The following is a 12069-nucleotide window of genomic DNA, read 5'->3' as shown; positions in this document are numbered from 1 at the left end:
AATATAAATATATATTTTACTATATAAATTTAAAACCTATAAGTGACTAAAAAAGTGACCTCTACGAATAGTTACACTATTAATTATAGGGAATAGGGAATTCCTTTCCCTCGGTTTGAAACTATTAAACAAGGAAGAACGCTATCAGATACCCGCAACTCAGCTTAAGAGAAAATGAGAAATGGAGATATATAAGAAGCTAAGCGATATTGTAAAGCACCACCTACCAGCTATTTCGGCAGACGGCCGTTTTGGCCGTTCGTGGGCGTTCGAGTGGGTGTGCCACCCTGTTGAAACAATCTTGCGCTGCGCAGGAAGCTCAGGTATCAGCATGTCAGGTCCCACTCTTCCAGCTCTTATATTTCTGAGAAAAATGGCTAGATTGACTCGACTAGTGATCCTGATCAAGAATATACATATATACTTAATGGCGTCGGAAACGATTGCTTCTGTTACATATTTTCCGCAAATCTAGTATACAAGTGCTAAGTAAACTACCGCAAAATAATCGTTTAACATAAAAAATAAATACATCGATTAGAGAAATAATGCGATTATTTAAATTTAGGGATTAAATTTGGTACTCCGATTGATCATAGTCATCCAATTTTACACTTTGGTGCGGGCAGAACAACGAGGGGTGACTTTGGAGCTCTTCATTGTATGGGGTCTGCGGCGGAATAAAGGGACGATAAAGGTCTTGAGCGGTTCCAACTACCCTCTGCTGATGAAATTGATTGGTATGTGGGCTAGCTGTGTGTCTGAAAAAAGGTTGCTGCTGTTCCTGAAGAAATTCCGGCATCAAATGCGGCGGCTGAAAGTTCGAATCCATTCGCGTTATGTTATATTTATTGACGGTTCGCTCATAGAATCCCTCCGGAAGCATTTTTATGTTTTCTTTCAAATTTTGAGAATAGTAGCCAGGATTGTTGAACCCATTGGAACCTACAGCTGGGGGATGGACTTGCTCCAGAAAATGGTGGTATGTACCATTAGTTGGCTGATGGAAATTCGTCGGATGCTGATGCTGCTGAAATCGAGAATTCATCACTGGGGCTGAGGCTGGCGACCTAACAGTACTCCACTGATCCCTTGGCTCTATTAGGCAATTGTCATTAAAAGGTGTTCTATACTGTGGAGCACTCATAGAGGTTTGCGGTTGTATCGTGTGCGCTGGCGGCTTTGATATTACAAATCCTTGGTGCAGACTCGGAGGAATCCCCGTATATTGCTGAGTACGGAAGATGCAAGGAGGTCGTCCGCAGGTTTGTAACAGATTTTCCCTGTTGCAGGGCGTTCTTGTCTCGATAAGAACGGTGTTTTCCAAGCCCGTGGCCTGGCTTCTGATCCTGGCACTTTCGGTGTCACGAAGTTTTCGTGGTTCCATTAGGGTAACCGTTTGCAGGGTTTCCACATCAGTAGATCTCACCGTACCATTTGACCGAATGATGCATTTGCTTAGAGCAGGTGCATCTAAGGGCATGACCGAACTGGCAGATCCATATGGCTCAGTCCAAGTTAAGCCTGGAGGATTTGACCGGGTTGCATAGTATTCAGATCTTCCAGTTGTTCCAAAACTATCTTCGTTATTCCTTTCATATCTAAAACCATTTTGTCCATAATCATCGTTCCTGGGTTTCTTATTCTTATCTTCGAAATGTGAAGCTTGGCTGTCTTTAGGTTGCCGATTACTCAAAGTGCGTCTAATCGAATTTGAGGGATCATTTGAGTTAATCTGGGGTCTAAGTCTAGTGTAAGATGCATTTTCTGGGGTCTTTGGTCTATCTCTACTTTCTATCGATGTGTTAGATTGGGATAGAGGTGAATGGTGAGATGCAGAAACAGCGCTGCCTTGAGAAATGGTATGGAAAGTCTGGTGCTGACACTTGCGGGATTGTGCACAACTTGATTTCGGAAAATTGTTTCGTTTTTTAACCATATTTTTTCGATATCCCTTAGTACTTCTGCGGTCTTGTAAATGTGTATTTGGTCTAAAAGAAGAAGAAGTTGAGGGATAATTAACTTCCAATTGGCTAAATGAAGTGTTTGAGTTTGTTTCCCTAGTTAATTTCATCTTTTTGGCATTTTCTGAATTTTGAGGCGGAACCTGACTTATTGGTGCCACTCGAAATTGGTTCCGTTTAAGCTTGGCGAAGTTCCCCCCTTGGTCTCTCCTAAAAAAGAATCATTAAAGAACATGCTCTGCATCTTAAAGATATGTTATATTATTTTACCATTCGTTCGGTCGGGAAATATTACGATAAGGAACCGTCACTAACGGCGTATTATCTCTAGAAATAAAGATTTTTATTATATTCTTATATTTATTTATCGTACTTACCTTTCTTGTTCTTGCGGTGAAGTTGCAAAGCCAACTGGACCCTGATGGTCTGTGGGAACAAAGGTAATATCCTGAATTTGATTAAAAAGCCGTTCCTGCTCCCTGAGCTGCTTCAGTATGTCGGCATTGATACTATAATCCGGAGTTTTGCAAGCACAACACTTCGAATTTGCAGTTTCATTGTCGTCCAATACCAGCACACACTCATTTGATTCGCTTTCGCAAGATTCATCCTGAAGGACAAGCACGTTTTCAGGATATGTGGCGTATTCTTGGCAATTTTCCTTTCTGGGTGTAAATGTTGGGGACTGTGGCGTCTGATTTCTTTGGGAGCACTGAAGTATCCAACATTCAGGAGCTGATTGTGAGCGCTGCCTAAAGTATTCCCTATTTTTGAAATAACACCGATAAGGAAAATGGTTTATTTGATGTTTAAACTCGCTTTCTGAGGTCTTAGGCACACACTCCTCGGAACGCTCGCCCACCTCACAGTATGAATTATACTCTCTGTTGTTTGAATAGTTTCCTAAGGTATTCGTTTCATCAGATTTCCGATAGATTTGGTCCGAACATTCCCTAACTTCATTAATTTCCTGGTCAACACTTAATGATTCTTTAAAATTTTCCTGTTCACTTTCAAGGTATTTAGAGTTCTTGTTCATGTCTGCAAAATCCTTTTTATTGCGTCGATATGGATTATTAACTATCTTTTCTTCGGGTTCCTTTACTATTTCCTGTCTTCCTGAATTTGTGCTGGTATTACTTCCGATATCATAGTCTGATTCTATCTCGCATACTTGATTGTTTTTACAGCCTTTACCAAAATTTGTCGATTCTTCGGGAATTGTTTCGCCGCCAGAACTTATTCGATTATTTGTGTGTTTGTTCTTTTTGTCCCTGGTTGGATTTCTTTGCGATGTTTGTTTCTTCGATTTAGCACCATCTAATGATTTTTCAGATTTCGAACTGTACTTTGAGTTTATATTTTTAGGACTCCTGTGAGATATTTTAAATGATAAGTTAGACTCGTTGGTGCTAATATCTGTGTTCCTTTTTTTAAAAGAATTCTTTGGGCCTAGATGCTTGGATGAAACTTCTGGATAATTCTCCCTATCACTTGGGGTATTACGTTGAGCCTTGTGTTGAGGCTTAATTTTTTCCCTGCTCAAAGATTCATCATCGTCGTGGTATTCAGGATATCCATCTTTAGGCTTGCTGTCTTTATTACATTTATTATCTTGCGATATTTGATTAGACGGTTCCGGTACGCGCTTTATGATATTCTTTTGATCATCTGTACCGACATGTGGTATTTGGTCCTCAAAATGGCTTGACTTAGGATTTAAATCCTTCTGGTTATTAATTTTTGGCAATGCAATTTCTTGGATAGTATTAATAGCATTTGATTTGATATCAACTTCTTCCCTTTTAAACGTAGTTGTAGAAGGCAGTTGGCTTGCATTTCGTTGTTGTTGCTGTTGGGGATCCCTAGGATATGGCCTTCTCGACATATGAGATCTGTTCAAACAGTGACATTGGCACACTGAGCAGGGGATCATTATTCTTGTGCATTTGTGAAGAACTTGTGACAGCCGACAGAAGCAAAAGGCCGACTTTGGGACTGTTTTGCGATAACTATTTAAGTCCTTTTCTTTCTCTGGCTCTCTGGGCTCCTCTACATCCTTCTCATTTGATTCAGAAATCGGTTTGTTTTTCACGTGGACTTTTTTTGAAGATTTTATGGAAGATGTCGAGGGTACAGAGTCCGTTTTTGACGGATTTTTAGATAAACATTTTTCGCTCTCTAATTTCTCAATCTTAGGATTTGATTGCGCCAGAGTCGTTGGTAAAATTTTCTGGACACTTTCGGGATGAGACATGTGCATCCCGTTTTTATCATTTTGCTCTTGAGGGGTCTCTTTTGAGGGGGATTCCTTTATCTTTTCCATATCAGTTTTGTTAGTATGCTTCGGAATACTTCTAGCACTCGTAGACTTCTCTGCAAAGCAGCGATAAATGCTTTTCTCTTGCTTCTCAGAAGAATTGTCAGCTAGTTGGTTTCTGATTTGCTCCAGACAGCATAGGACAGGATCGGATTCCTCGTCAGTCGTTTGAGTGGATATCTCACACGGACAGTGCTTTCTTCCTCGTCTGCACTTCTTCCTTGAGAATTTTGTTGCTTTGGGGCAAGTTGTATTAACTTCTAGGTCTGGGGGAGGTAAGGCAGGGCGCATTGAAAAGTTCAAAGGGCACTCCGTTCTCCTATCTCCCTGACACTTTCTTGTTGGGACTAGGGTCTTAAATATCTCTAAATTGGTATTGCCTGAAAATAACTGGGGTCCAAACAGATTTTTCATACTAATAGGAAACGGAATATTTACACGAAATGGTACATTGCATTCGAACCTGTAGGGTATTTTATAGAGTTTTTTCTTTAACTCAGAGGTTTAACGATATAAGTGAACTCACCAAATACCATCATCATCATCAGGGGGTTGTTCAATATGTCCAGCTGTTGACCTTGCAGTAAACTTTCTACCTATTGTTTTTATACGTTTCGGCTTGGCCTTTACAAGCGCCCTTTGGCCCTGCTTTAATTCTGGTTTTGGCTTAGGACCTCTTTTATTCTTTTTGTTTGCTTCTGGAGGTGTTTTATTGTTTTGCGATATCCTAGTTTGATACAACTTCATCGTTGAGCAAGCAGATGAATTAAAGTTTACCGCAGACGTCAGTTCTCCTGACTTTATCGTAAGTCTCTATGTTAAAAAAAAACTTAAGAAAAGACTTGTAGTATCAGAAATTTACCTTTTTTCTTTGGCTCCCTTGGCTTGTCAAAGAGTTACTATTGCAACACATCCCTTTACACGCCGTTTTTCCTTGAAACTTCACTTAATTAGCATTCAGTTTTGTATTGCTCTATTTTTTTATTACCCGTTCGAGGAGAAACTCTTCCAGGCACAGAGCTTACTTTCGCTAAAGCTTGGCATTTTGGATACTTCATTTCCATCGAGGAATCCCCGTATCGCTCCATGGTTTTGTCCATGTTACAAAAGCACGAATGCACTTTGTGAAGACAGCATTAATAGTTATGTCACTGCGAACCGCCGTACATTTGATTTAAATTACAGATTCTATGAATAAAGTAGGGCAAAAGGAATGGTTTCTCCTCTTACTGTATCTTTAATATATAGATCTGTAATTTGAACTAAATGGGGCGACTGAATCTTTGCTTTCTGGTGCCTAAAAGTTGGAAAAACTTTGAATTTATATGTATAGGAAGTTTCGGGTCTCTCCCAATTGACAAAAAACTCAAGTTGCAACCCTTAAAATCGAAACTTTATTGGAGGCGAGTTTCACACCTCGCCGAATCGCCTTCAATTTTAAACGGAAGAATTGCACAATTACGTGTGTACATCTGGAGACCTCTATTCGTAAGGTATCTTAACTTGATGGGACATTCATATTCACTGATCAAGCTAAGTTGCGCTACAAACGTTGGAGTGTCCAAACGAAACTTAGCGTGGCCAACACCGCGGCATCATGAATCGCATTTGGGCGTACCGCTGGCAACAACAACTGGGACAGAATTGGGGCGCACAGGAACACTTGTTGGGTTGGGACGGTTGAGCAGATCTCATGGGTGGTTGCTGCTGCTGCTGCTGGCAGGATAATCGCTGCTGCTGCTGCTTCTGCTGACAAGGAGCTGGTTTCGGGGGCGGGAAGGGTGGAGCTCTGCATGGCTGTTGGATCTGCGGACAAGGAACCATTTGCTGTTGAATCTGCGGACAAGACCCCATTTGGTGCTGGATCTGCTGACAAGGAACCATCTGCTGGGGCAGAAAAGACGCTGGCTGCTGCTGCTGACAGGGAAATGGCTGGGAACCTGGCTCAAAATATGTATTCTGATTTGGCATCGACACTGGCACAGGGTACAGGCCGAACTGCATGGGATCCTGTGAGGATTGGGAAGCTGAAGGCTCGGACCATATCGCAGTCATCTTGGTGGACCCCAAGGCTTGACAGGGAAGGGATGGCTGCTGGTCTGCAGACTGCATGGAGTAATCCTGACAGCTAAGGGGATCCTCTTCACCACCGCCTGCCCCCATTTCATCTAGGATAGCAACGCCTGCATTCTGTTCCTCGACGAAGGAGTCTAGGAACTGGGTCTCTGGTACCCAACCAGCAGCCTCGCTGGCATTCTGGGTGAGCACGTGCATCTGCCGCACCCTGGTGGCTCCACAGGCGCTATTCAGCTGGAGCTGCACTTGGGCAATCTGCGCCTGGGCCTCCATCATCTGCTTCTTCAGCTCCTCGGCCAGCATTTCGGTGAGGCAATAGTTGTTCTCCTCGACGGGTTGCTGTTGTACCACTGGCGCTTCTGAAGGATTTCTTTGCTGAATTGGTGGTTGCATTTGCGGGAGAATTGCTTGCTGCACTGACTGCTTCTGGTTGAAGACAAACGAATTGCTGGATTCATTCTGATCCTGGCACTTGAGACAACTTCTTTGCTTCGAAGGGGCATTGGGACAGAGGGAGTTTCGGACGCAATTTCTTTGTTGTTGTTGAAAGCAGGGTTGTTGCTGCTGCATGCAGGGTTGTTGCTGCTGAATATTTGGCTGTTGTTGCTGAAAGCAGGGCTGCTGCTGCTGAAAGCAGGGTTGCTGCTGCTGAAAGCAGGGTTGCTGTTGCTGAAAGCAAGGCTGCTGCTGCTGAAAGCAGGGATGCTGCTGCTGAGAGCACGGTTGTTGCTGCTGAAAGCACGCTTGTTGCTGCTGGAAGCAATTTTGCTGCCGTCTTAGTGAAGATCCAAAGCAATTTGCGTTCCGGTTTTGTTGTGGACAACTATTGCACTTATTGCACCTCGGAATCGCCGGCATATTATCCCCTTCACAGTCGATGCTCAGAAAGTGAGCCTCAGTTACCTCGCAGGCGGTGACAATTTCCGCCTCGCCCATAACCTGCTGTTCCTCATCGCAGATGGTTACGATATTTCCGCAGTTGGGAACTGCGGACTTGAACCACTGATATGAGCCAGGACGATGGCGTGTGGGATACTCCCCCCGGAAGCAGGGAATGATCTTTGAACTGCCCACACACTCTGGTTGCTGTTGCTGCGGTTTCTTGGTGGTCTGAACCTCTTCTATTTTTGAGTTTGAGATATCTTGACTGCTATTTTCCAAATTCACCTTTGAATTCCCCTGGGTTTCGGATTTACCATCAACCATGGTTTCGGGTTTCGAATTTTCTAGGTTTTCTGCATTCGAATTCCCCCCGTTTTCATCCTCTGCGTCCTTGACATCTTGGTGCATACTAGATACCTTGGATGGTATCTTTTCGAACTCCTCTTCTCGAGATTTAGCTGTAGCTGTCCCAGTCACCATCTCCGGTATCCTGTCGAGCTCCTCTTCTCTGGTCTTGGCCTTGAATGATGGCGACTCGTTGCGGCGCTTGACAGCGGCCACCACAGACTGCTGTCCATTTCTTCCCAACCCAACGACTTTTGGAAGAGGTCGATCGCCTTCTGAAACTTGTTTAACCGGCATTCCCGCCTGCAGTCTACTCGGCGCCCTAGTCCTGATCGGTGGCTCCGAGTCCGGAGTTCCCAAGGATCTGCAGCCACTAACTTGCCGGCGACGCCGATATGTGGGTGGGCAAGATGAGCGCGATCGCTGGGGTTCCGTCCCAGAAGGTAAGCTCTGGACCAGGGTTCGGAGCAGGTGCTGTCCGATTCGGTTAGTCGCCTGCTCCGGGGTAAAGTCAGACTTGGGTGTCATTGTCCTCCTCGGGGGACTTGCATGACGCCAGTAGGGACTGGGTCTGGTGGACCGGACCTCGCCGATGGTCATTTTTCGCTGTCATAAAACTAAGCGAGTTTTCAATTCAATTATACAATACTTCCGTTTAAATTTGCTTTCTGGCGTGACATACAATTTTGTAATGTCACTTTTCGAAAGTTTAAAACCAAAAAGAGCGATATGGTTAATGGAATTGACGTTCTTGGGCTACTCGCTAAACCTGTATTTATGGTCACTAAACTAAATGTTTCTATGAAGCCTTTCCTTGTCTTCTGCCTTAAATCCTTTTCCTTAACAGCATTGCCCAACCACTTCCTATTTTGCAAAACCCGTAACAGCATAGTCTTTGTCTAAGACATCAAAAATAATAGAGGCTAATTTTTTATAATTTTGACTATAAATGTTGCTTTGTGAATTCCGCGTAATTGGCCATGAGTGAATGTGAAATTTTAAGCGGGAGGAGGAGTTTTAGGCCACACTTTTACGCGCAAAATGTGCGATCCATGTCGGTGTTTAAGGAGATGCATCAGCTGCCATGGCGGGTAATTACAATAGAATGGTTTCTATCCGTATCTAGTATCTCTTTCGTCTTCAGATGCTGTCCCAGACCTAGTTGCTGTGCGCCCTGTTCTGTTGATACGCGGAATTGTCGGGTGGTGTTTCCCGGGGAGTATCAAAAGTTCTCGGACATGGTGCCACCAAGTTTTCTTCAGAAACAGCCAAAGCCGCAGAAAAGAAAAAAACGTTCGAAGAGTTGTACTCCATGTGTAGAGAGATGTAAAGATCCGTGTGCGGATACTTTTCGGGAAACGAATGATAATCCAAACCAAGATTGTGAAAAAGAAAGGGCTGGAATTGAACAGCAAAATCCTGCAGAATTCGGGCAAGATGATGGTACAGGGTATGGATTTCCTGGGGCAGGATCTCAGCAAGCTCCAGGAGCTGGATTTGGTTTTAGGCCGGGACAACCTACTATTATACCGTGCTATGGCACCTACGGTCCGGCAGGAAATGCCATGATATTTGGGATTCCGCCACCCACTCCATATGGAAACTTTGGAGTTCCTGGTCCCATGGTTTTACCAGTGGCAGAGGGACATCTAAGAGGTCCACCGGCGGCAGGTCTACCCACGAAATATTCATCAAAGTTTAATCCGTGCACGGGGGAAATTTACCAATGCGAAAATCAACAAATGTCAGCTGGGAGACCAACAGACATGGGGCAAGGACCCTCCTATACCCAGTTCTGTGAGGGCATCGGCATGAATTTAGGACCAAACAATCCGTGTAATCCATTCAATGAGACACATTTAACAATAGATCAAAGGCCAGCCATACAAAACAATATTTTGGTGGGACCTCCTGCTGCTTACAGCCACCAAAGCCAAGCCGTGATCTTTGGACCCAACAGTCAGAACTATAACTGTAATGCCGGGCAGAGAACCCTAGATTCCACCCAAGTTCCCCAGTCTCAGCCATCAACGGGACAGGTACGACAAGGTGGTACCAGGTCAAGGTCCGTAGGTCAACCATCCGAATTTAGAGCACTCCAAGCTTTTGATCCGCAGGGAATTCACTTTGGACCTAACAATCTGAATAATCCTCGTAGTCAGGGGAAGACAACATTCGATTCGAGATCAAATGTGCAAGCTAAGTCGCCTGTGGTTCATGATGTTAGTAGGTCCAAGTCGCAAAGACAACGAAGCGAGTCGAGGGGTTGCACTTCCGGTAAGCCATCCGAATTTAGGGGAGCAAAAGCTGCCTATAATGGCGCAGGAAGAAATGTAGATCCTAGATCCGTTCCCAGATCTATGCCAAGTGGTGACGTTAGGACGCACGACTCACGAAGAAGGAATAAATCGATGGGAGCTCCTTTGAATAGACAGCCCGGCTCGAACATTGTTTATACCCAAAATAGTGTGGGCATGGGTATCGACCCCTCTAATCAGTATTACCCTTACAACGACTGCGCTCCATTAAACGCCACTTTTGTCCACCAGCGAAATTTATCCAACGAACAGCCATGCCAAGATAATAATGTATCAACAAGAAACATATCGAAAGAAGGGCCGGAGAAACGTAAAAATTCGTCGAAGTGTCAGTCGAGTAAGAAAGGATCGGATGGGCAACCCATTAAATGCTACTGCACGAGGTTCGATCCACACAATCAGTATTATCCTTACTACATCTCCGAAGAATCTGACTGTCCACCTCCAGCGAACAAAAGGCCAGCCAAAGAGCAGTCCCAGAGGAAGGACTGCTCTGAGCTTCTCAGCCGGTGAGTTTACTGTCAGCGTTCGTGAGCTGATACAGCTCTAGAATTAGCCATACACTCAGTCCCAATTCCTCAAACTTCTTTCTCCCTTCACGAAACACTAAACGATGCTGTAATGTCTTCCGGGTACATTGCAGCGTCCCCGAGTCCTGTCCTCCGTGTGATCTTCAGAAGTGGTGTCATCTCCTGATGCCGAAGGCCAAGCGCAAGGATCAGGTGAAACCGGCTGTAAAAAAGAAGAAAAAACCGAATGGGGCGTCGAAGACGAAGGTGAAGGCCAAGATGAGTAAGCAGGACTCGAAAGAGATGATCGGCGGTGTGTCCTATGCTCAAACGCCAAACCACGCCGAGGAACCCCCAAGCTCTGCAGCAGATGAATCACAAGGATCTGAGGAAGCCAACTGCCCGGGCGGTTGCAAGAATCCTTGTCCCACGGCACCACCGCCTCCAGCGAAACCGGAAATGCGGAACTGCGGCTGCTCTGCCAACTTGCCTGAGTGAGTTATATCTAACTAACTTATAGGATCTATAAAATCAACCATCAATACCATAAAGGATTTTGTTATCATTGTTTTTGAATGTAACCAATTCAGAGACCCTCCCAATGACATAAATAAAATTGTTAGTTTTGACTTTACCAAAACTCGTGTCGTAGCTTTGTTAAAAAAGTATTACTCGACGTGCTAATTAAATAAGCTAAACATGAGACTTTTCGATTTTTGGTTTTTTATTTACGAGTTAATCTAAGATTTTTTGTATCAAAACTCTCAATGCGGTAAACGTAATATCCGATTGCTCTAAACACATTCTGTATGGTTAGACATGTTGTGAAAAATTCTACCTTTTTTTGTGATTAAAACTAATAAAGGTGTAACCAAAGACCATAATCCAATATGAGGATAGTTTAAAATGTGGAATTAAAACGTTGCCAATGACTAATATTTTTTAGTCTCTGATTAGTATTCCAGTATATTTTTACATACTTAACTTGTTCAGTCCTCTAATATGTACCGATATTTTTGCAGAGAAAACGAATCCCAGCCAGCTCCTTGTGGACCTTATCCCGCAACCACCGGCTGCACCGCCTGCTGTAACCCGTGCCCTTGGTCCTGGTGCTTCAACCCCTGCAACGGCTGCTATTACTACTGCGCGAACTGCTGCAATGGCTGTTGTAATTGCTGCAATTACTGCTGCAGTCCGTGTGGTCGTTGTGGCGGCAACTCCCCTTCTCAGCTGGAGAAGATCCCTCCGAAACCGAAGCAAAAGCCGGCCAAAATGGCGAGCAGCAGGCGTAATTCCGCGGGAGGGATTGTCAATTTCGACAGTTTATTGAACAATTCTGGCTGCTGCGGCCTGTCCCCTCCACCTGGTGTCCCAATGCAGTCGGTTTCCACGCTGCCAGGATATCGTCCAACTGCTCCGCCCTATTTTTGCTCCCCCTACAGCGGACGGTGGGTGGCGGGCGGGGTGGACATTAATCGGGCCAATCAGCAGAATTACCAAAGTCCTTCAAACATCACCTGCATGCGCCACGGATAAATACCATCATGTCTAAATTCCACGTTGAATATTATTTTGTACACTTTAATAATAATACAAAAGAAGTCGAGTGACTCGACTATGCAAAGTTCACCTTTCTTTATCGAGTGATTAACGCT

General features: G+C 44.3%; 3 protein-coding genes across 9 annotated transcripts; 1 reads left to right on the top strand and 2 right to left on the bottom strand.

Annotated features, from left to right (window-relative positions):
• Positions 1–537: 537 nt before the first annotated feature.
• Positions 538–5629, bottom strand: LOC108035959 (uncharacterized). Of its 7 annotated transcripts, none has more exons than XM_044095171.2 (7): positions 5515–5627; positions 5273–5435; positions 5147–5217; positions 4811–5097; positions 2342–4747; positions 2235–2291; positions 538–2174 (listed from the first exon to the last, which is right to left on the bottom strand). In XM_044095171.2, exons 2-7 carry the CDS (start codon positions 5382–5384, stop codon positions 572–574), a joined length of 4536 nt encoding a protein of 1511 aa, XP_043951106.2. In that variant the 5' UTR covers positions 5385–5435; positions 5515–5627; the 3' UTR covers positions 538–571. The 7 variants fall into 7 exon arrangements, with proteins under 7 accessions (XP_043951106.2, XP_043951103.2, XP_043951104.2 ...); XM_044095168.2 differs by having other exon boundaries at positions 5273–5404; XM_044095169.2 differs by having other exon boundaries at positions 4811–5082; positions 5273–5404.
• A 26-nt stretch (positions 5630–5655) lies between these two features.
• On the bottom strand, positions 5656–8284 carry LOC108035960 (putative uncharacterized protein DDB_G0271606). Its single transcript, XM_050886239.1, has one exon. The coding sequence runs from the start codon at positions 8185–8187 to the stop codon at positions 5857–5859; it is 2331 nt and encodes a 776-aa protein (XP_050742196.1). The 5' UTR covers positions 8188–8284; the 3' UTR covers positions 5656–5856.
• A 194-nt stretch (positions 8285–8478) lies between these two features.
• On the top strand, positions 8479–12043 carry LOC108035901 (uncharacterized). Its single transcript, XM_017111662.3, has 4 exons — positions 8479–8678; positions 8732–10414; positions 10549–10908; positions 11437–12043. The coding sequence occupies exons 1-4, from the start codon at positions 8629–8631 to the stop codon at positions 11948–11950; spliced, it is 2607 nt and encodes an 868-aa protein (XP_016967151.3). The 5' UTR covers positions 8479–8628; the 3' UTR covers positions 11951–12043.
• The last annotated feature ends 26 nt before the right edge of the window (positions 12044–12069 follow it).

Source organism: Drosophila biarmipes, chromosome 3L (assembly GCF_025231255.1).
Source record: "Drosophila biarmipes strain raj3 chromosome 3L, RU_DBia_V1.1, whole genome shotgun sequence".
Lineage (NCBI taxonomy): Eukaryota > Metazoa > Arthropoda > Insecta > Diptera > Drosophilidae > Drosophila > Drosophila biarmipes.
Note: the sequence above shows the minus strand (reverse complement) of the source record. Positions and strands in the feature narration are given on the sequence as shown.